At 32.7% G+C, this 21,036-nt stretch overlaps 3 protein-coding genes across 3 annotated transcripts; all 3 read left to right on the top strand.

Annotated features, from left to right (window-relative positions):
* Positions 1 to 469: 469 nt before the first annotated feature.
* LOC132048140 (beta-amyrin 28-monooxygenase-like) lies at positions 470 to 4,645 on the top strand. The gene is made up of 3 exons (XM_059439063.1): positions 470 to 1,440; positions 2,940 to 3,127; positions 3,913 to 4,645. Exons 1-3 carry the CDS (start codon positions 513 to 515, stop codon positions 4,207 to 4,209), a joined length of 1,413 nt encoding a protein of 470 aa, XP_059295046.1. The 5' UTR covers positions 470 to 512; the 3' UTR covers positions 4,210 to 4,645.
* Positions 4,646 to 6,112: 1,467 nt separating this feature from the next.
* Positions 6,113 to 10,691, top strand: LOC132041463 (coatomer subunit epsilon-1). The gene is made up of 7 exons (XM_059432178.1): positions 6,113 to 6,319; positions 6,387 to 6,476; positions 8,139 to 8,290; positions 9,355 to 9,490; positions 9,568 to 9,723; positions 9,970 to 10,049; positions 10,392 to 10,691. The coding sequence occupies exons 1-7, from the start codon at positions 6,152 to 6,154 to the stop codon at positions 10,483 to 10,485; spliced, it is 876 nt and encodes a 291-aa protein (XP_059288161.1). The 5' UTR covers positions 6,113 to 6,151; the 3' UTR covers positions 10,486 to 10,691.
* A 1,401-nt stretch (positions 10,692 to 12,092) lies between these two features.
* On the top strand, positions 12,093 to 13,651 carry LOC132048139 (two-component response regulator 24-like). Its single transcript, XM_059439062.1, has 3 exons — positions 12,093 to 12,303; positions 12,945 to 13,204; positions 13,306 to 13,651. Exons 1-3 carry the CDS (start codon positions 12,240 to 12,242, stop codon positions 13,480 to 13,482), a joined length of 501 nt encoding a protein of 166 aa, XP_059295045.1. The 5' UTR covers positions 12,093 to 12,239; the 3' UTR covers positions 13,483 to 13,651.
* The last annotated feature ends 7,385 nt before the right edge of the window (positions 13,652 to 21,036 follow it).

Genomic DNA, 21,036 nt, shown 5'->3' with positions numbered 1-21,036 from the left:
GTAGTTGTTAACCTGATAAAAAATAGTGACATTTGAAACTATCTTGATATTGTAAAACAACGGTTTGCGCATGGTGTGCCAACATTTGAAAAATTGAACAAATGAATAATTTACTACAATGACAAGTAGTATCATTTCTTATATTTATACATATTTACTTAATAAAATCGACAAGGTGACGTCGTGACGCCGATCAGAATAACGTATATCCGTTTAATATATATCCGTTTAATGTATATAACTTAAATCCTACCAATAATTGCCCATAATAAGTGATATATATCAGCTACCTACAAAGTCAGACAATATTGAATTACTTGTTACAACTTGATAAAATTACACGACATTGACAATGCATACATAATAACGTGGATTCTTATTTATTTAGTTATTTCTGTTACTATTTATCAGTTCGACACTCTTCTATATAATAACACACATCCACAACAGTTAGCTGCCTAACACGTCTAATTAAGTTCTTAGCAGAACAAGGTAAAACTTAGCATCCATCAATGGATGCTTTTGATCTCTCCACTATTGTCTTAGTTGTTTCCTCTCTCATCCTTACTGCTATTCTCTACCAAAATTATCCTTCTAAAAATACCAAACTTCCCCCAGGTAGTTTCGGATGGCCCGTAATAGGCGAAACCGTAGAGTTCTTGTTTAGAAACCCTGAAAAATTTGTTAGTGATAGAATGAAGAAATACTCTCCTGATATCTTCAAAACTAAAATAATGGGAGAGAAAACAGTTGTAATTTGTGGCCCTAACGGCCACAAATTTCTCTTCTCGAACGAAGAGAAGCTCTTTACTCCATTTCGTACTTATTCTATGCAGAGAATCTTTCGTTCTTACCAATCAAAACATTCTCCTCGTCCTTCTTCTCAATCCACTGGGGTTATTCGCCAGCCTGGGTTTTTAAAACCCGAGGCGCTAGGCCGTTACTTGGGAAAAATGGATTTTATAACAAAAGAGCTTTTGCAATTTCACTGGGAAGGCAAAAGTGAGATTAAAACCTATCCTTTTGCTAAAATTTTGACATTAACACTAGCTTGTCGTTTCTTTCTTGGGAGTTCGGAGAGGATAGTGAAGCTCGTAAATTATTTCGATGATATTACATTAGGGTTACACACGATGATTTTGAAAGTTCCGGGGACAGCTTTTTATCGGGCGAATAAGGCGGCGATAGCCATTAGAAGGGAGCTTATAGGTGTGATAAAGGAGAAGAAAGAGGATATGGCTAATGGAGTGAAAATGCAAGACATATTGTGTCATATGATAGTTGTTAAGGATAGTGATGGAAAGTTGATGGGTGAGAATGAAATTGCTGATAAAATTATGGGGCTTTTAGTTGCGGGCTATAGCACTGTTGCAACAACCATAACATTCCTCATGAAATATGTTGGAGAGAGATCTGATATCTATGAAAAGATCCTCACCGGTACATGCTACTTCACTCCTTGTTTCTTCTTCTATCATTTCATCATTTTACCCTAAGATTGCTTTCCTTGTTTTTTTTTTTTTTTTTTTTTTTTTTTTCAGATTACTAAGTCTACTTGTAGTTTAAGTCTCGTATTTAACATCTATCAGATTTCCATTAAACATTTTCATATATATTGCTAGATTAATTGTGACTTAAGGCCTCATTTGTTTTCATTAAGATTAAGATGTACAATCTGAATGAACATCTGAATGATTAAGATGTTTTCTCCAGATACAACACTAAATGATTAAGATTGTTTGTTTTTCAACATCTGAATATACATAATCTTTATTTAAACAAAATAGATATACAATTTAATAAAAAAGTAACTAAATATTAGAAAATAAATATAAATTTAATAAAGTATAATAATTATTATGAAACATGTGTCCGCTGGTTATCTTTGTAGTGGTGGTGGTGGTGATGGTTGCTAGTGGCTAGTAATGGTGGAGGTGATATTTGCGATGGTGGAGGTGCTTGGTGTTGTAGTGATTGGCGCGATGGTGGCTGGTAGTGGTGGTGGTTGTGATGGTGGAGTTGGTTGATGTTAGTAATTGGTGGTGTTAGTTGTGGTGGCTGAAGAATGTGTAGTGGTTGACGGTGGTGTTGGTGGTAGTTGGCAGCGATGCTAGTTATGATGGTAGAGGTGGTTGATAGTAAAAGGAGGCCTGCAGCGTTGATGGTAGTGGTTGATATTGGTAGCGAGGATGGAGGTGGGTGGTGGTGTGTGGGGTGGTAGGCGGAGAGTGGTCGGTTGGTGGGGGTGGCGGGGTTGGGTTGGGTTGGGAAGGGGTGGTGGTGGTTGACAGTGGTGGTTAGTTGTGGTGGGGGTGGAGAGTGGGTTGGGGTGAGGGTGGATGGGTGGTGGGGCGCGGTGGTTGGGAGGGTAGGGGTGGTGGTAGGGATGGGGGCGGTCAGGTAGGGTGGTGGCGGTGGTTGTGATGACAAATGTGGTTAGTGGTGGTGGGGGTGTGGGGGTGGTGGTTGTGGACAAAGTAGTGGTAAAAATTATTCGTAAAAAAGTATCTCTTAACGATATTAAGACTCTATTGAAGATCTTAATGATTAAGACCTATTTAGACCAAATAAGTGGTTAGATCTTAATGTAAACAAATGCACTTAATGACCTAAGGTCTGCTTTCAGATTCGGACTTTCATTAAGTGCAAACAAATGAGGCCTTAGTACTTTTTACCATTGCATAAAATGAGGGTCCATTATACGGGGAGGATGTAGCCTTTTGCCGACGAGTTCATTTGAATCCATAACCGTCCTCATGGAGTAAATATATGAGCAAAAATTAATCAAAATTTCAACAAATATTAGATCCGAACTCATAATTATAACAACTTAATGAGTTCAATACTAAGAATTTTAAAGTTAAACTAAGTTAATTTAAATCCTGAATATGCCCCCTATTATATACATAATGGAATGCTTAATTATCTTGTAAATACAGAGCAAAAGGAGATTGCTGTGGCTAAGAAGGCAGGAGAATTGTTAGAATGGGAGGACATGCAGAAAATGAAGTACTCATGGAATGTCGTATGTGAAACGATGAGGCTTACTCCACCACTTCAAGGGACTTTTAGAGAAGTGCTCAGAGACTTCACCTATGCTGGTTACACCATCCCCAAGGGTTGGAAGGTAGTTTAATTGATCTTATATCTCATTATTTGATAGAAGTACTTATTTTTGGTTTAATCATCACACTTTCTCCCAAATAATTCGGATTCATACTCCACCAAGAACTTTTTTATATGACACGAATGTGAGACATATATATGATTGAAAGTAGAGAAATCCCAACCATTTCCGCCAAACCCCTTGGTGATAAAGGAAAATATAGAAATTTGATAGAATACTTGTAAGTTATAACCATGCATTTGGACAACATTTGGTTGAAGTTAAGAGAGGGAGGGGGAGAGAGAGAGAGAGAGTTTGAAGTTTCTAGCTAAAAAGAGCATTTGGAAATTTACTTGGGTTTGAATACAAGTTTTATTTGAAACACATAAATTGAAGATTTATGAGAAAAAAATGTTATTTCACTCGAAATACTCCTAGAATAAATTTTTCAATGTTTAACCAATATTTCAAATGCCAACGTTCATTATTTGCAAATATTAAGAATCGAATCGAAAAATTTGAAGAGAGGCGGATCTTAGCGTTGGCTAGCTAGATAGTGTTTGCAAATACTTAAATATTATTTTATTGCCAAGTAGGCTTAATTGATTGCTCAATTACCCGTTTAGTATTCTTATCGACCAAACTAATTGATAATTGGTTCAATGGTCAATTAAAGCTCAGTAGTAATCCATTAATCTGCAACATTAATTTGTTACCAAATTCCACACCAATCGTTCTTGAAATCCGCATTAATCCTCCAAATTCTAGAGCCAGCCAATAAAAGGTTATGTGTATTTGACATGTAGGTTTATTGGACAACAAGCAGCACAAATAAAAGTCCAGCTTACTTTCAAGAACCAGAAGTGTTTGATCCATCAAGATACGAGAAAGGCGATGGGCCAACTCCATACACCTACGTGCCATTTGGTGGTGGACCAAGAATGTGCCCTGGCAAAGAGTATGCTCGCCTTGTAGTTTTAACTTTTCTTCACAATGTTGTAACCAAATACAAGTGGGAGTTAGTTGTTCCCAATGAGAAGATTGTTGGTGATATGATGCCAACACCAGAAAATGGACTTCCTATTCGTCTTCACCAGCATTGATCAGAAGTTATGTTGCTCGGGCTTTGCATAAAATATTACAGATATATGTCAGATTCTTCAAAAACTATGATTTTAGGTTTCAACACAAGTGCTAAGATATTTTTGAAGAGTCTGAGCAACATAATTAAAAGTCATCAAAATATATACCAGAACTTTAATTTCTATATATCCGAAGAGTTCAATGAATGTTGTAGGATCTTCTTTTTTCTTGGTTTTAGTGATCACCTTGTTTCAAAGTTGTAAGTTCCCTACGAATTTGTTAGTGAATTTTTAGAAAAAGGGGTTATGCTTCTCATCAAAAGGGGTTATTAGATGCATCTCATCGAATTTAAAATGTTGAGCGATAGGAGGTCATCATTGAATGAGATGACCGAGTTTTGCTAGAGAATTCACAGAATTTTATATATGCATGATTTGTCGATCATATTAAATTAATCAAACTTTTAAATTCTGTCAATTTTATCATGTATCTTCACGAAACGAACTACTCGCCTAAAGTGCATGACATCATAGACAATATCAAAGATTATAAACAGTATGTTATAAACACTAAATTTATATATATTACTTGTTTTAGATAATTACAAACTATACACATTCAAATGTTAAGAAAATAAATAATATTTAATTATTCAGTAGTCAAATGTAGATGCATTATATATTATAACATAACAACCACTTTTACCTCCAATACTTTATGCTATTTTATCAGATACAAACATCATATGGATAAAATTCGTGGGAGAAGGTTGCATCTCATTCCTAGAGATTTATCGGTCATTAAGGTCAAGTAAAACGTCCTGCCCTGCACCTCTGCATTTTTAAACACTGATTTGATGTTGTAATAAACAAAAATAAATATAAATATATCAAAAGAATAACAGAAGCTTGACTCAAATGAAAATAAATAAATATAAGAAAATGAAAAATTATAGTAGTACCATAAATATATTTTTTTTTTTTTTAATGAAATACAGATGAATTTAAGATGAATTAAAGTGACCGCTTGTCCCTTTTTGAACAATTATTAGTAAATGATTCTACCACAGATTCCCTTTGAGCAGATTGAAAATTTTATGAGAAAATATTAGACCACAATAAAAAAAATTGTGAGAATTAATATTTTATCTGTAAAGTTGAGCAATATATGAGAAAACATTAGACTCGAGTCTAACGCTGTCCTAAAGGTAATTCTTGAAAGATAGCATAACTTTTAAAACTAGAGACAAATCTAAATGATAGTAAACTTTAAAAAGGGGATATTTGCTTAAATCAACCTAAACTATAGAATAATAAAAAAGAAAAGAAAAGGAATTTTACATTGTATAAACGCCTACCACCGAACTAATAGCCGATAAATGTAAATTTTTACATATAATAAATTAATATACATAATTACTGTATATTTTTTTGTATATTGAGAGCTGTAATCAGGCAATTTGCAGGATTACCCTTCGCTGGGGGTGGTCTTTAATTTTTCTCCTCAAATGGCGTCTTTAAATTTTACCCTTCAGCAGGTATTTACACCTCAAAAGCATTGTGCAGAATTTCTGCCCAAGTCAGAATTCTGCCAAGATTTGCAAAATTCTGCCTAGCGATTTTTTTTTTTTTTTTTTTTTTTTTTTACCTGAGCTGGGGTTCAAACTCACAACTCAAGTTGGAAAGGAGGGTATAAATTAAAGATTACCAATTTGAAGGGCAAAAATTAAAGACCAACCCAAATGAAGGGCAATCCGCGAAAAAAAAGATTATTTAAGCCAAGCGGCCAAAGCCCAAAACGGTATGGGGCCCAATAACCAGAGACCCGCCCAACTCACTTGCTAACGCTCTTCGCTCAATTTTTCACTTGTCTTAAAAAGTTTTTTTCCTGAGATCTGAATCTAAACAATAGAGCAAAGAAGAATAAATCTGTTGAGAGAAGGAAAAGAAAAAGAGAGGAAAAATGGCAGGATCAGGACCAGACCCACTGTTCGGATTAAGGAACAACTTCTACATAGGTGCTTACCAAGCCGCTATTAACAACAGTGATGTCCCTAATCTCTCTCAAGACGACGCCGTTGAACGAGACACTCTTGTTTACCGATCTTATATTGCCCTTGGCAGTTATCAGGTATTTTCATCATTTGGGTTTCTTTTATTTTAATTCAATTCTTATGAAAAAATAATTATCATTGCAGCTTGTGATCAATGAGATCGATGCATCAGCAGCTACTCCTCTACAGGCTGTCAAACTGCTCGCTTTGTACCTTGCTAGCCCTGATAATAAGGTGAATTTTTTATTCCAATTTACCCCCCTTTTTTTACTACAGTTATCTTTTGTTACTGCGTCTTGTTATATTTAATTTTGAAAATGCCCTGATCTAATGTAGTAGATCTGATTATCTATAAATACAAGAGTGATTTTCCAATTCGTAATTGTGTTTGTCCCTTTCAAAATTCAATTCCTAGTCCCAAAATTTAGCGGTCCAGCTTATTATCCTTCTCTATTTGGACTTAATTTTATCTCCAAATATTGAGCATAAAATGTAATTCTGATACTCTATGATTGTTTGAGTAGCTTTGTCATTTAATTTGAACCCTTTTTAAATTAACAAACTAACTATACTTTTATAGTGTGTGTTTCTTAAAGAATGACGAGGTGTCCCAGATGAATTACATACTATGTTAGGTAGTGTTTTGCCTTTTGGGATCTGTGTATTCGATAACATTGGTTTAAGCGATGAAAAGGGGATTTTGAGTTGCACTAGTGTTACTGATTTTAACGTTCACCACATGGATTATTTTACCCAATATGGCTACCAATATCGTATTAATTTATGATCTGCTTGTTATTGTACTTTTTTATGGTTTGATTTTGTGTTATATGGCTTTAATATGAAACAATGACTAAGAAATTTGTACGTGAAGCTTCCGCTTTTGCATGGGTTTAAAGGGTACATAGCAGTCTTATAGGGGTACATTTGATGTGTACTAGTGAATCTGAATGGAACAACACAATGCAATTGGAGGGCAGCTGAGAACTTGTATTTGGGTTTAACTAGTAAAGGAGGGTCTTTCGGATTCCGGAGAGTTACTGGTCTAGTTCATTGGTATGGTTTGTTTAGAATCAGTGATCTATATGCTATTGAACTTGGTGCAGTAGACATTCTCATCGGTAACTGCCGGAAAGATACTAGAAGCTTCCAAAAACTTCTATTTTGGTTTAACTGGTAAAAGTGTTTTTTTGTTTTAAAAAAAAAATCTGTAGAGTTATTGGGTAGTTTTCATCGTTTTTTAACTCAGTATGGTCACATTTATTGGGTATATCAACGGATCAGTTTATTGCTGTGCTCTGTTTCTAGCAGGGCTTTGCACTAAATGACTTTAATCTGCAATAGTAGCTGTGTAAATCTAAAATATTAAAAAAATAACTGTAAGTTTGAGGGATAGATCTGATTATTTGTACTCTAAGGTGATATAAATCTTGTTATTTTAGTTTGAGGTTGTTTTATAGTATTATTGCTCCACTATCAAACCTGCTCTGTAAATCCGTTGGAAAGATCTGTGATGTATTTGCTGGACATGATTGGTGCAACTCAAGTACATCCATACATCTATAGTATATGTTGCTGGTATAGTTTGTACACGGGCTTTAACCATTTGCTGTCAATGGAATTTATTTACCAGATCAAAAATAGTTTTGCTGAAATAGCAATTTAGGAAATTCAGTTCGAGAGACATTACGGGATCCTATTTATTGAAACATTTGGAGAGGAGTTGAGAAGAGTTCTCTCTTAGTCCTTGATCAAAGAAAATTTACTTGTTAATATGAAGTTTTTCGAAGATGTTTTTTTTTTAATCATCATTTTGCTCTTTGCAGAAGTGTTCTTCTTTATTTGTTATGGACAAGAGGAGGGGACTTAGTTGTAACTTTCTTCTTTATGTTTTAGGAAACAGCAATCGCCGGTCTACATGAATTATTAGGAGATCCCGCCATAGGAAGCAACCCTATATTAAGGCTTATTGCTGGGATCGTGTTCATGCATGAGCAGGATTACAATGAAGCTCTGAAACACACAAATGCTGGTGGAACAATGGAATTGTGAGTTGCTATCTTTTCTTCTGTTGTATAATTGCTTTGAAGGTCACTCTGCTAAATAGGGTAGAGATACATTGAGGAATTTTCTTTTTGATGGATTGATTGCTTTATTTTCTGTGACTATTGGCATTGTGCTAATTATACGACGGTGCTGGTGTGCGTCTAAATACAGTTCTATTCTTCTAAATGACTTGACTCTTTTTCCTTAGCAAAGGGCAAGTGCTATTTAAAAGTTCAGTTTCAGGTGAATGGTTATTCTGAGACAAAAAGGCATGTCTATGTGAGACGTGGTAGAGACAATGGTCGTCTACCAGAAAGTATTACAGAATGGATATATTAACGTACTATTACAGAATGGATATATTAACATACTTATTTTCTGGGAAAAGTATAACTAGAACCTTAGAAGTGCTAATAATCTTAATGCAGTCCTGTGCAAGTATGATTTTTTTGCTAGATCTCCTGCCAGCTGATCGAATCGCAGAAATTTTGGTGGTTCAACTCCCAACGGCCAATCCTCCAATTCTGAAATGGCTCTTTCAAAATCTTTTGTTTGATTATCTATTTCTGTTTGTGCACTTCTGTACATCGTGTTTCGCTCTTTTGTTATTTCTTAATTGCTTTTACCTAGCGCTATATTTTAATGAATGGAACTTCATACTTATCACAAAAACAAGAAAAGAAAAGAATGGAACTTCATCATTTTGAAAATTGTGAAGGACAGGAATTAAATCATGGAGAGTGCTGGCTAAGGAAATTGTTGACTGATACATCTCCATATTTCATCATGGTCAAATTTGAAATTATGCCTTAAGCTAGATTAAAGAAGCTTCCCTTCAAACTTAATTTGTCATTCCTTTCTTGCTTTACCTTTTGGCTAGTTTAGTGTCACCTTGTCTTGTTTTTAAGTTATGCAACTGAAAGGTTATAGTCTTGACATTTTTACGAGTTTATGCTTTAACAGATTTGAGGTCAAGGATACTTTTAATTTTCTGACAATCTGCTTTGTGGTTAGAATTTATGTACAAGAATACTCTTCATTTCCCTGACTAAATGTGCTTATGCAGGCATGCTTTGAATGTCCAGATACTCATTAAGATGCATCGGTCGGATTATGCAGAGAAACAGTTGAGAATCATGCAGCAAGTTGATGAAGATCATACACTAACTCAACTTGCAAATGCATGGTTAAACTTGGCAGTGGTACATAACAAGTCCAATTTTTATTTGCCTAGCAGAAACTATTAGTTGGGAATATTCATAAATATATTCTATTCCAGGGCGGATCAAAAATACAAGAAGCATATCTTATATTCCAAGACTTCTCTGAGAAGTATCAGATGACTAGCTTAATCCTGAATGGGAAGGCTGTTTGTTGCATGCACATGGGTAACTTTGACGAAGCTGAGACGCTGTTGCTTGAAGCCTTAAACAAGGTCACTTTGCCATGATCATTGTCTTCTATTTTTATCAATTAACCTTCATATGCCCAAATTCTGTTGATTACATTGAACGATTTTGCTAACTATTCATTTTGCAAAACCTTTGTCACAATGCATTATCATGTGGCACTCGCAGTTGTTTTTGATGTCTTTTAATTATATGCCCACCGTCTTTATGAAAATATTTAAGAATGTATTCCTCTATTCCTGTATCAATTACAAGCTTGTTGATTTATGCAGGACGCTAAGGATCCAGAAACACTGGCCAATCTGGTTGTCTGCAGTCTTCACCTTGGGAAACCATGCACACGCTACCTCAAGTATGATGAGTAATATGTCACTATTTGTTTCAACTTTTGATCGCATGAATCTCGTTGTGATACCATAATGGTTATAGAAGGATAGAAGAATTACATGTTATAATCTGCCAGATCAACTCCTGTCACTAATTCACAGCTTTGGAAATATCTTCGGCCCATTAAGCTTCTATGCTAATATAGACTGTTCAACGTCTTCTAGTTCCTCGTTTAGTTTCATTAGCCTTGTGAGTTTAGTGAAATTCAACAGGATCCCTCCCCTATTATACTGAGTGTCAATTTGCTGTCATGGTAGCTAGAAAGGATAACTAACGGGCTGCTTTTTGTGTGACTTGATGTTTGCAGCCAGTTAAAATTGTCGAACCCAGACCACATACTTGTCAAGCGCGCGACATCTGCTGAAGAAAGTTTTGATAGAGCAGTCCAAACTGTTGCTTGAAGAAAGATTGCTACATGTTGCCTTATTTTCCCTACTAAAGAGTTCAACAAGCAAATGCGGAAGCTATCTTTTGTAGTGTTATTTCAGTTGCTTGTTCATTTGGTTATTCTCGTTGGACAATTTAAAGATTGGCGTGTCAATGTAAAAATTTTACCTGCACCTTTTATAATTAGTGTTTTGGCCGGTGATTGATAAGATCAACCAAATCCTAGCTCCTCATTAAGTCCTACATAAAGTGCTTTTTGTGATAATTATAGTAGGTGCGCAGGCTATAAGTCCTACTCATTGGAGGTAAAGAAAGACGGGGGAAATCGACTGGAAATATATCGATTACTGTATATAAGTTGTTGGCTTTCAGGAGTTATTAGATGATGTTTGTTATAAACATTTTAATTTAACTTAAATATTATAAGATATAAATTGAAATAAAGACAATAGGTTGTTATAACAAAGATGAAATATATTGTTTGAGTAAATAGAAGTTTACAATGTTAGTGTTTGTATTTTAACTAATGAGAATACCCTAATAAGAAATTATATATAGTATTAACATACGTTGGTTCAACCAAGAAAAGGGGAAAATAAGGCAAGCTGTTATTGGCCTTCTCTTGTTCATGTATAATTTCCCCTACTTCGATGTGGCCCCTCACATGAGGAGTTGTTTTACTATTCCCACTACTACAAGTCTACAACCAATATCCTTGTAAATACACAGAGCTAAGGTGTGATTAGAAATATGAATTTAGAACGTTTAAGATGTTATTTCAAACTTTCAAAGGCAAAATTAACACGATAGATCTGCACAATTGGAAGTACATGTATCCTAATTATAGTTATGATCATGTTTTAGTTAATTAAATGTGAATCATTAATAATAAAATGGAATATATATCGCTCAGCTCATACTTTCGTTAAAAGAACATATATTTGTTTACTTGTAAAGTGCATTTTGGGTCCACTAGATGGAAGAAGGGACATTCTTAACTCATAAATAAACGTCAAGGGCAATTATCATCCAATAGGTGGAAGCAGGGTAAATTTAAACTATTTTCATTATGTTAGGGGCATTTTTGGCTCTTTTGCGTTTACTATTTCACATGAAATAAGGACATCAAATCTTCTGCATAGATTTTTACTTCTTCTTGGGAAAAGCATAATTTGACTTGAAAATAACTACTTCATTGTCAAAATACATTTTTTTCAAAAGTAATGCAAATCCGCGAAATGAGATTACAATGATTGCGTCTTCGTAAATGTTTCTTTCCTATTTTCCCCGAGTGGGATGGAACTATTTGCATCTCCGTAAATGCTTCTTTCCTATTTTTCCGGAGTGAGATGGCACTATTTGCATCTTCGTAAATGCTTCTTTCCTGTTTTCCCGGAGTGAGATAGCACTATTTGCATCTTCGTAAATGCTTCTTTCCTGTTTTCCCAGAGTGAGATAGCACTATTTGCAACTTCGTAAATGCTTATTTCCAATTTTCGCAGAATGAGATATCATTATTTGCATCTTCGTAAATGCTTCTTTCCTATTTCAAAATGAGAAAACACTATTTGCATATTCGTAAATGAGTCTTTCCTATTCTAAATAGTTTGATAATATATTACCAAAAAAATCTAATGACAACATCTAGTCGGGTGATTCAAAATCTGAGTTGTAACTACTCTTTTGGAGTTATCATTAATGCACTTTGTCAAATCTTACAAATGAGAAAGTATTGCTTCTTGTTTATTTCTCTATATATACAGATGTCATGTGCACTTGTTTGAGTACTATGAAAGTAAAGCATTCAAGTTTTCATTCTGAACAAAAGAAAGGTAATAGCATCGCCCCACTGGTTTCTCATTTTTGTTTATGAATTTCATACTATTTTCTCTTGTTTTTTCGAGGCCCATCATTCGGATTTCATGTTAGTTGGAGAATAAAACGTTATAGCCATTTCTTTGAATAAAAAACATAAGATTATGGTTAACTTGAAATAATTTGAATCTTCTTTCAAGAAAAGTAGCTATGTTTTATTTGAAAATGTCTTATGATAAAATCCTCAGCATTTTGCAATGTAGCCTTGAATTCTTATGTGGTGTGTTAGAGTGAGCCTTAGAATTGCAATTGTTGTACTAGAGCTATTATTATAGATGTATTAAAAAGGTGTTCATAAAACATGATATTTGCATATATATTATTATCCGAACAAAACGATTAATTTTTATCATTTGGGAAAGATTTCCATAGTGAGATATATAATAGATTTATACAAGTTAAAGACAATCTCATAATTCATGTTGTGAAAATCACGAATATATGAAATGAAAGGGATTGTTGAAAGAAACGCAAAGTTATGTATCCTCTAATTAAGACAATTAGGGTGATATTCCAAAAACTTCAATTTTTTCAAGAGCTCAGTTGTGGTTATTAATTTTATACTAACATTTTGTGATATATTAAATGTTAATCTCAGGGAAAATGTCATCATCCTATGATACCTCTTCTTCACCGAACAACACGAATGCTAACCCAAGTGTTGAAAAAAAACTGAAAGCACTTATGGTATATGATAACCGTGTAATTACAATGATCCACAAAACACTTCTAAAGAGATTTGGTGTGGAACCTCATGAAGCGAAGAATGGCCAAGAAGTTGTCCTTGCTCATCGATCTGGTGCATACTTTGATTTGATTCTGATGGACTTAGATATGCCAGTGGTAAACGCTCGTCAGGTATGCTTCTACAAGTCATAATTTAGTTTTTTTTTTTTTGAACATTTTAATTTTATCCTAATTTATGTAGAAAATAATAAGAAATATTTTCAATTATGCAGACAATTAAGGAACTTCGAGATATGAATGTGCGTACCTTAATTGTGGGATTGACTTTCCTCGAAGAAGAAGAAGAAAAGAAGCCATTCATGGATGCTGGCCTTGATTATTGTTATCCGAAGCCGCTTCCTTTTGATGTAGTTCGTGATCTTGTGGAGAAAATTAAGGAGGATGCCTAGACTATCAAAAGCACTTGATTTAATGTAACCTATATATTTTAATCTTTAGAGAAGTTAAGAAAATAAGTCGTCAACTTCATATAAGTGGAGACTAGCTATATTACTTTCTTGTTATGATTTCTAAAGTATGTATACCATACTTACAATTATCAATAAATTTCTTTTGGTAGAACATAGGGCTTTTTATTTTTCGAATGAAGCACGAAAGTGCGAGACATAACAAATAAACATGACATTAGTCAAAGTGTATGCCATGTTCATTAAAGATAGGATAATACAAATAGATAATCTAATAGCAATATAAACATAATAACCTTTGATGTTGAATAAGAAAACTTACTACTGCTAATTTCTTCAGCAAGTAAATAGGCCTCGTGGTAGAATAAAACAAAGGAACAGTATCAATTTGATTACAAAGTTTTGACTTTTCTTTTTTCTTTTAACGCATACCTTTAATTTGTAAAACCACAAATTATGATCGCAATGTAAAGTTGAGTTACATGTTTATTTAATATATAAAATTATAACTCTGTAACTCAATGAAGCTAAAATCAGAACCCCTGAGTTTTTACTCTTAAATTCGTCTTCGGTACGACTATTGTGTTCCTTCAAACTAAACACTGTTTTGCTCATTATTTCGGGATTGATTTGATCGAAATACACTATCGCATTGACGTAACTTGCATTTTTTAACCGAAGGCAAAGGTATAAACATAACACTAATTATTTTGTATTATGTGATATGCTGTCTGACTCACTTCTTCTCTTCTTTTTTTGACTGATTAGCTTTTTACTTTATGTAAATTTACTGAACTGTCACGTGACTTATCTCAGAGCTAGAGAATTTCTTTATTTGAAGTTGGGCCTGACTTTGCTTGTTATGTTTACAAAAACAAACATAAATATGAATTAGGCACATTCAATTAAAACTTTAGTTTTGGATCATCATAAAAATATCTTATTTAGGGGAACATAATATCGGTTTGAAAAATACAAGTACTTTGCAAGATTGTCTTCAACACTAAATTATTTCGTATTGTGTAATATATTGTCTGACTCACTTCTTCTCATCTTTTTCTGACTGATTAGATTTTTACTTTATGTAAATTTACTGCATTATCACGTGACTTGCCTCAGAGCTAGAGAATTTATTTATTTGAACTTGGTCCTGACTTTGCTTGTTATTTTTACACAAACAAATATATATATATGAATCTGACAAATTCGATTTAATTAACATTTTAGTTGGACAATCATAAAGATATCTTATTTAGGCAACAAAATATTGGTTTGAAAAATGCAAGTACTTTGCAAGATTGTCTTCAAAGCCTCTTTGTTACGTCTTAGTGCAGCATACACGTTTGCCAGAGATCTCGTGACTTTTCTAGAAATTATTTTAGGTGAGTAGATCTAATGACAAATCTCGCATAGCCATACTTGCGTTTTTTGAACTAAAAACAAGCTACAAATACAAAACATAATATAATCCAGATGACTTTTGGAGCTAGGATTTTTCCTTAGAGGAGTCAAAGGATTTAAAAAATATACTCAATGTTAAGAGAATTCAACATATATAGTATATATACTAAAAAGTACTATCTACATAGTGTAATTTTTTTTGATGAAGAGATGTTAATTGACTCCTCTCGGACAAGAATAGCCTCGCCTCTTTGATCGAGATTCAGACTAGCAAATGTAATATAAACAGAAATTATAAGCATAAACACTTAATTTATCACTTGAAGACATATTCGGATGATTAGAAAAGCAAGCTAGACAACACAAGGAATAGCTTGGATTAAGAATACATTGAGATGCTTCACAAAGCTAGTGTTCCACATCTTGTGCACTGCAAGAAAATATTCCTCGTATATATACCACCGCATACTTACTTATATTTTCTATTGTCAGAGATAGTTTTATGTATTTGAGATATGTAGACACTTTTGAGGTACTAACTGCACTCACTATATGAATGATTGTTATTGAGATGAGCAATAAACCTCACAAGAGAAAATAAATCCTTCAAAATCTGCACACAATAATTCCTAAAGATTTTCTTTAAGAACTTCTCTAAAGAAAATAATTTGTTGAGAAAATTGTTGAAAAATGGTGAGTGACAGATTAAGAATTGATTAAGAACTTATAAACAACCGCATATTTATATTATAATACCATTGAAAGGGAGTTAAAATTCTGAAATAGCCATTGTTTAAAAAAATCACCATGTCTATTCTTCTAAATGGCACCTTTCGAGACAAACTATATCTGTTAAAAATGAGTTTTTTTTTATTTTTCAAAATAAAAGATAGGTACTCAGTGATATAGGTATCACTAGTAAAATTTGAAATTAAAGATATAACTAAGTATCACTCAGTCAGATTGCTAAGATATAACTAGGTATCATCAATATTAAAAAGGACTACTTCTTTAATGTAAATTGCATATTTGAAAATGTTTGTCAATTTTTGTCTTAGAATTTCTAAAGTGACAATTATTTTAGGATCAATTTTTTTACTAAAATGACACTTATTTTGAGACGGAGGGAGTAATAATTTCAATTTCGTACCTCAACTTTAAATTAATCTTTCAACATTTAATTTAACTAAATTCTCCTCCTCATTTATGAAAGTCAGCAAAACTACAAGACACTTGGCCTGCAACAACGGTTCTGATTCCGCCGCACAAAAAATAATTTTTTTGAGAAAAAGGAGTAAGGAAAGAAAGGAGACATGAAACATGAAGTAAAATCAATATCAGGTGTATAATTATCAAAATGTTGATGTGCCACTCTTCCATTGAAAAAGTACAACACATAAATTGCCTCAATTATTGACTTTATAGGTGCAATTTCTAAAAAGTGGGATTTCCTTTTCCTCCTTCTCACACGCCTTTAATTGTCATAATAATTTGGAGGACGAACCACATTAAAGTCTCATTATGATACGATGACATGTCAAATGCCATACCAGATTATGGGAAGCAGTGGGCAATATCTCAACCGAACTTTTGAAACGTCGAAAGATCTTTTTTTTTAAATGTTTATTTTAATAAAATAAAAGTGTTTAACCAAAAAAATTTATCGGAAAAATAAATAATTTTCGGATAAAGTAGAAGCTAAAAAGAGCTACTTTCTGAAAGAAAAAAAAAACAAGTGCTTTTGATTTCTCAAAGAGATGGCACATATTAAAAATTTATGTGTACACAATTGATTAGTAGTATTGCATTTTTCATAATTTGATACGGAAAAACACTTTTTATTTAAATATTGATTGATACAAATTGATATTTTCAGCAAGTACCTCTTCAATAAATATTTTAATAAAATACTTCTCAAAATAAGTTGATTTTGACAACTTGGCCAAGTAAGCTCTAAATACAAAATTCATTTTTTTTTTCTTTCTAGAAATCGATAATCACCTCAAATTTTTGAGCTAACTTAGACGGACTGAGGAAGAGACATAAAGAAAGTAGCTGCCGTATGTGTAAATTTTTATCGCGTGAGAGTCTTTTCCCGTTGGAAATAAAGAAAGCTATTTGGGCAAGACAAAACATGAACTCATTCTTTAGCACCAAGGTTAAGACTTGATTGTTGATGATGACCTGGTGAAAGGAATATATGAGAGAAGGCTCTCGAACTGAATTACGATCAAATAGAGCGCGGAACCCAATGAGTAGAAGTAGATTATCTAATAGAAAGATCAGTTTGAAAGGAATGGACTAGCGGCAGGGGCTTAATCATGCATGAACGGAAATCGCAGCTCCTAGTAATTACTATATTCGATCTAAAATATTATTCCTTTTAATAAATTAAATTTATTTTCAAAATATTTGGCGTATTAGAAGAAATAAAAAGAAAACTTTTATTACTTTCTAAAATATAAGCTTACCATTTTAATTAATGAAACACCAATTAAATGAGACATATGGAACTTTTTTCTCTAGAGAAAATAAGCAGTAATGATTTGTAATAACTCCGGTTATCAGAGAGAATTGATGCATATATAGATTCCTTATTAGTCATACTGTCTTGACTTAAAATTACTAAATGCAAGACTCGTTAACTCTTCTTCCCTGGTCTTCTACTGTTTGAATATTTGGGACGACTATGAAAGTTCAAAAAAGAAGAAAAAAAAAACTAAAAGAAATAACACGAGAAAGGCAGTGTTTGATATAATTTTATCTAAATCCACATAAATTAAAAACTTGAGATGATGTTACAAACAATTTCAATTTGCATGTTGATCATAATTCATACATTCCCTGAAAATTAGACTTAATTATTATTATTATTATTATTATTATTGAAATATACATGATTGAAATGATAAAATAAGTAAGCAAGCAATTATCCATTTTAAATATTTATAATAATTTATCATCTCTTAAACCAAGTCTTCGGGTTTGTATTCTGTTGATACATTCCAGCTTCTTGTATCTATCCATTTGGCCCTGGGAACTCATGAATTCACCATTTGAAAAAAGAAAAATAGTAAAGAAAATCAATAATTAAATTCTTATTGAGTATGCTTTTTTGTTTTTTCCCCTTCTATTTGGTAGGTATGTTTGAAGGGTGGTCCATAAATAACAGTGATGATATACCGACAACTCTTGTCAATGTCTTATTTATTTAAAACATTAGATAATGATTAAGGCATCTTTTTTTTTGAACTTTTATTTGACTACTCCTTTTGCATGTGAGCTAACATTTTGCAAATTGTATTAATATTACCCCACATGAACCCACCCTACCATTAATAAAAGGACAAGGGATTTTATGAATTGAGAAAATAACAGCTTTAGTCCTTCTATAATTGCTTTGGATGGATCATAGGTCCCTGATTTTCAATCTTCGTTAATTTGGAGAGCTCTTCCGGGTAAAAAATTGTCATCTCTGATTCATCAGTATTCTTTCGAGTTATTATTCATCGACATAACTTGGTTTATCTAATGCGTCATTTGATATTTCTTTAGTTATTCGAGAATAAAAGATATTTCATGCACTTTCCTTAACAAAAGTATCAACAAAGATGATATTTATTTGTCTACGTATATGTGAATCTAAGGCTTGATTTGATAAAAACGATCTTATTTTTATCACACGTTGATTAGGTCCATTTGGACGTCAAACATTATTTGAGTAGTTGAAATATTAAGTGTTAGTATTGGATATCAGTTTCGCCTTAAAAAAAAAAAAAATGAGTTTCACCTATTTACAAACTAGTTACAAGTAGAGCACGGGCCCAAGCATTAAAATGAACATTAATTGGTAGTCAAATTTTATTATACTTCTTATTTTAGATAGTTAATAAAATTAGTGAAGAAGTTTTTTATGAAGTTCAAACTAACCGTTGATTAGAGCGACTCGTACAATAGCAAATTTTTTATTTTCAAAAATTTTGGGTTGGTCCATGAGTTTGAGTTTGAAATTTCATATATTTTAAATTTTACAGTGTAAATTAATTTTATTAAACAAATTCATCATCCAGAAAGTACTAATTCCTGTATTGTAATTCTTGCATTATTAATTTCTTCATAACTAATTCCTATATAGTTATTGCTGCATTATTAATCTTTGTATAACTAACTCCTATATAGTAATCTTTTCATTATTAATCTCTGCATAACTAATTCACGTACAATTGATCCTTGCATAACTAATTTTAAAACCAAACAACCCCTAAGTGAATGAACAATGTACGACAAAAAGCCATTATTAGGAAAACAAAATAACATTAATACTCATCATTGCCATAAGATTTCTAATAAATTTCCATAAAGGAAAATGGAATGCGGAACACAAAAAAAAAAAAAAAAAAAAAAAAATTAAACAAAGGAGGGAATGTAAATTATTTATAGGATACTGATCAGCAGAATTCTCAGTATTAAAAGTAAATAGGCAAAATATTAATAATAAGAAAATGATTTTAAAAATTAGATAGAGGATTGACTGACATAAAGGTTAAAAAGTGATGGGGTTAAACTGTGGGTTCGGTTCTCCCAAGTGTACAATTGACATCATCAACATTTGATGGTATTTAAAGTCCCGAAACTTGCGAAAATTTATAAATTTATACATGGTTAACTAACGGAATAAGTTGAAGTAACAACGATAAATTATAGCTTTAGAAAAGGCCCTACGCATCACTTCACTTACGAAAAAAGAGAAATTCCTGATATTTATGTCAATTAAACAACACAGTCCAACTTTTATTGAATCTCGTACAATATCCCTAAGCATGAACTAAACTTAATTTCAATTAAATGCTGAAATAGTCCTCTATGGTCGGCAAGTAGGACAACGGGAAGCAGCAGGAACTGTCTCTTATATAATAGTAGTAATAGTAATACTATTGAATTTCAGTAAGTGCAACAAAAAAAAAAAAAAGAGAGAAACTTTAACGTAATTCTTTCTAAATAAATGTTCTTTTTCAAAAGTAAATTGAGATATCTTTTTTCAATTTGAACCAAAAATTGTGCAAAGGGCTAATTGGTCATGAAGGACCAATGGACCGACAGGCCTTTGTACCATGTATTTTAACTCCAATGATATGCTGCCGTGTTATAAGATGATGATAATTAATGAAAATCATGTGACCTTAGGAATAGCAAAAGTAAGAGAGAGAGAGGGAAAAGGCAAAAACTCCATAAAAAAAGGATAGGAGTACAATACTAAAGTTTTAAAGCATAGTGACAGAGTAACCAGAGTTGTTGGACACGTTGCATCTAAACAGTAAAGTAGTCCCACGAATCCTCTTTCTTCTTGGGATCTTCAGAGGCACACATGGCTTCTTCTGCTTCTCTTGCACGAGACTTTGGAGTGTACCTACCTTCTCTCCTTTTTAATCCCCCTCCCATAAGAAGTATCACTTTAATCAAAAAATTATTCCATAATAAGTATCATCTTAGAAAATAAGACATAAATTGATTAGTTTTTTTAACTCTATCCTTGGTAAAAAACTTACAAGTTAAAGTAATATCTAAATGATGATTGAAAAAGCTACATAGTAACTTGATATTGTCGAATTCTTAATGTCAAAAAGAATTATTACTTTTGCATGCTCTGCTTAGGAAGAAAAAGTAATTTATTTTTATTATATAGAGATAATTTCAGTAAACTTTAAATTGCATTATTAATTTTTTAATATACGTGTTTTTGACTAAATTAACACTTATTATGGGACGGAGGGAGTAATTTGTACCCGCCGAACTTATATCCCTTTTAAGGGAGTGGGAACAAACAATGTAAATTTTGCCCACCTCCCTAATGGACTTGTGTTCATAGTTTCTTTATCTCTTTTTAACGTTGAACAAACAATATGAGAAAGTCTACTAACGTTCTCGTATGCAATTAGATACGAGGCCGGCTAAAAACTGCAAAATACTTAAGCACTATTTGAGCATGAAACATCATCATCGTCAATGTCTAAACTAGCAACGTTGTAAATTTCAACGCAAATTTGGCAAAAGAAGAAAAGTCAAATAGGAAAAGAAAATGGAGGTTTGAACTTTGAATTTGAATACTAGTAGTAGTAGGTGTTAAATTCACAAAAT

The sequence above is a fragment of the Lycium ferocissimum genome, chromosome 2, assembly GCF_029784015.1.
Source record: "Lycium ferocissimum isolate CSIRO_LF1 chromosome 2, AGI_CSIRO_Lferr_CH_V1, whole genome shotgun sequence".
In the NCBI taxonomy this organism is placed as follows: Eukaryota; Viridiplantae; Streptophyta; class Magnoliopsida; order Solanales; family Solanaceae; genus Lycium; species Lycium ferocissimum.
The sequence above is the reverse complement of the archived record's forward strand: the minus strand, read 5'-3'. Positions and strand labels throughout refer to the sequence as shown.

Bases quoted from the DNA above. Each gene is read 5' to 3' on its own strand.
- LOC132041463 (XM_059432178.1), top strand. From the start codon at position 6,152: ATGGCAGGATCAGGACCAGACCCACTGTTCGGATTAAGGAACAACTTC. The intron at 6,320-6,386 runs GTATTTTCATCA...TTATCATTGCAG, and splicing joins TTGCCCTTGGCAGTTATCAG to CTTGTGATCAATGAGATCGA. The intron at 9,491-9,567 runs GTACATAACAAG...ATTCTATTCCAG, and splicing joins CATGGTTAAACTTGGCAGTG to GGCGGATCAAAAATACAAGA.
- LOC132048139 (XM_059439062.1), top strand. From the start codon at position 12,240: ATGTGCACTTGTTTGAGTACTATGAAAGTAAAGCATTCAAGTTTTCAT. The intron at 12,304-12,944 runs GTAATAGCATCG...TGTTAATCTCAG, and splicing joins TCATTCTGAACAAAAGAAAG to GGAAAATGTCATCATCCTAT. The intron at 13,205-13,305 runs GTATGCTTCTAC...TCAATTATGCAG, and splicing joins CAGTGGTAAACGCTCGTCAG to ACAATTAAGGAACTTCGAGA.
- LOC132048140 (XM_059439063.1), top strand. From the start codon at position 513: ATGGATGCTTTTGATCTCTCCACTATTGTCTTAGTTGTTTCCTCTCTC. The intron at 1,441-2,939 runs GTACATGCTACT...TTGTAAATACAG, and splicing joins CTATGAAAAGATCCTCACCG to AGCAAAAGGAGATTGCTGTG. The intron at 3,128-3,912 runs GTAGTTTAATTG...TTTGACATGTAG, and splicing joins CCATCCCCAAGGGTTGGAAG to GTTTATTGGACAACAAGCAG.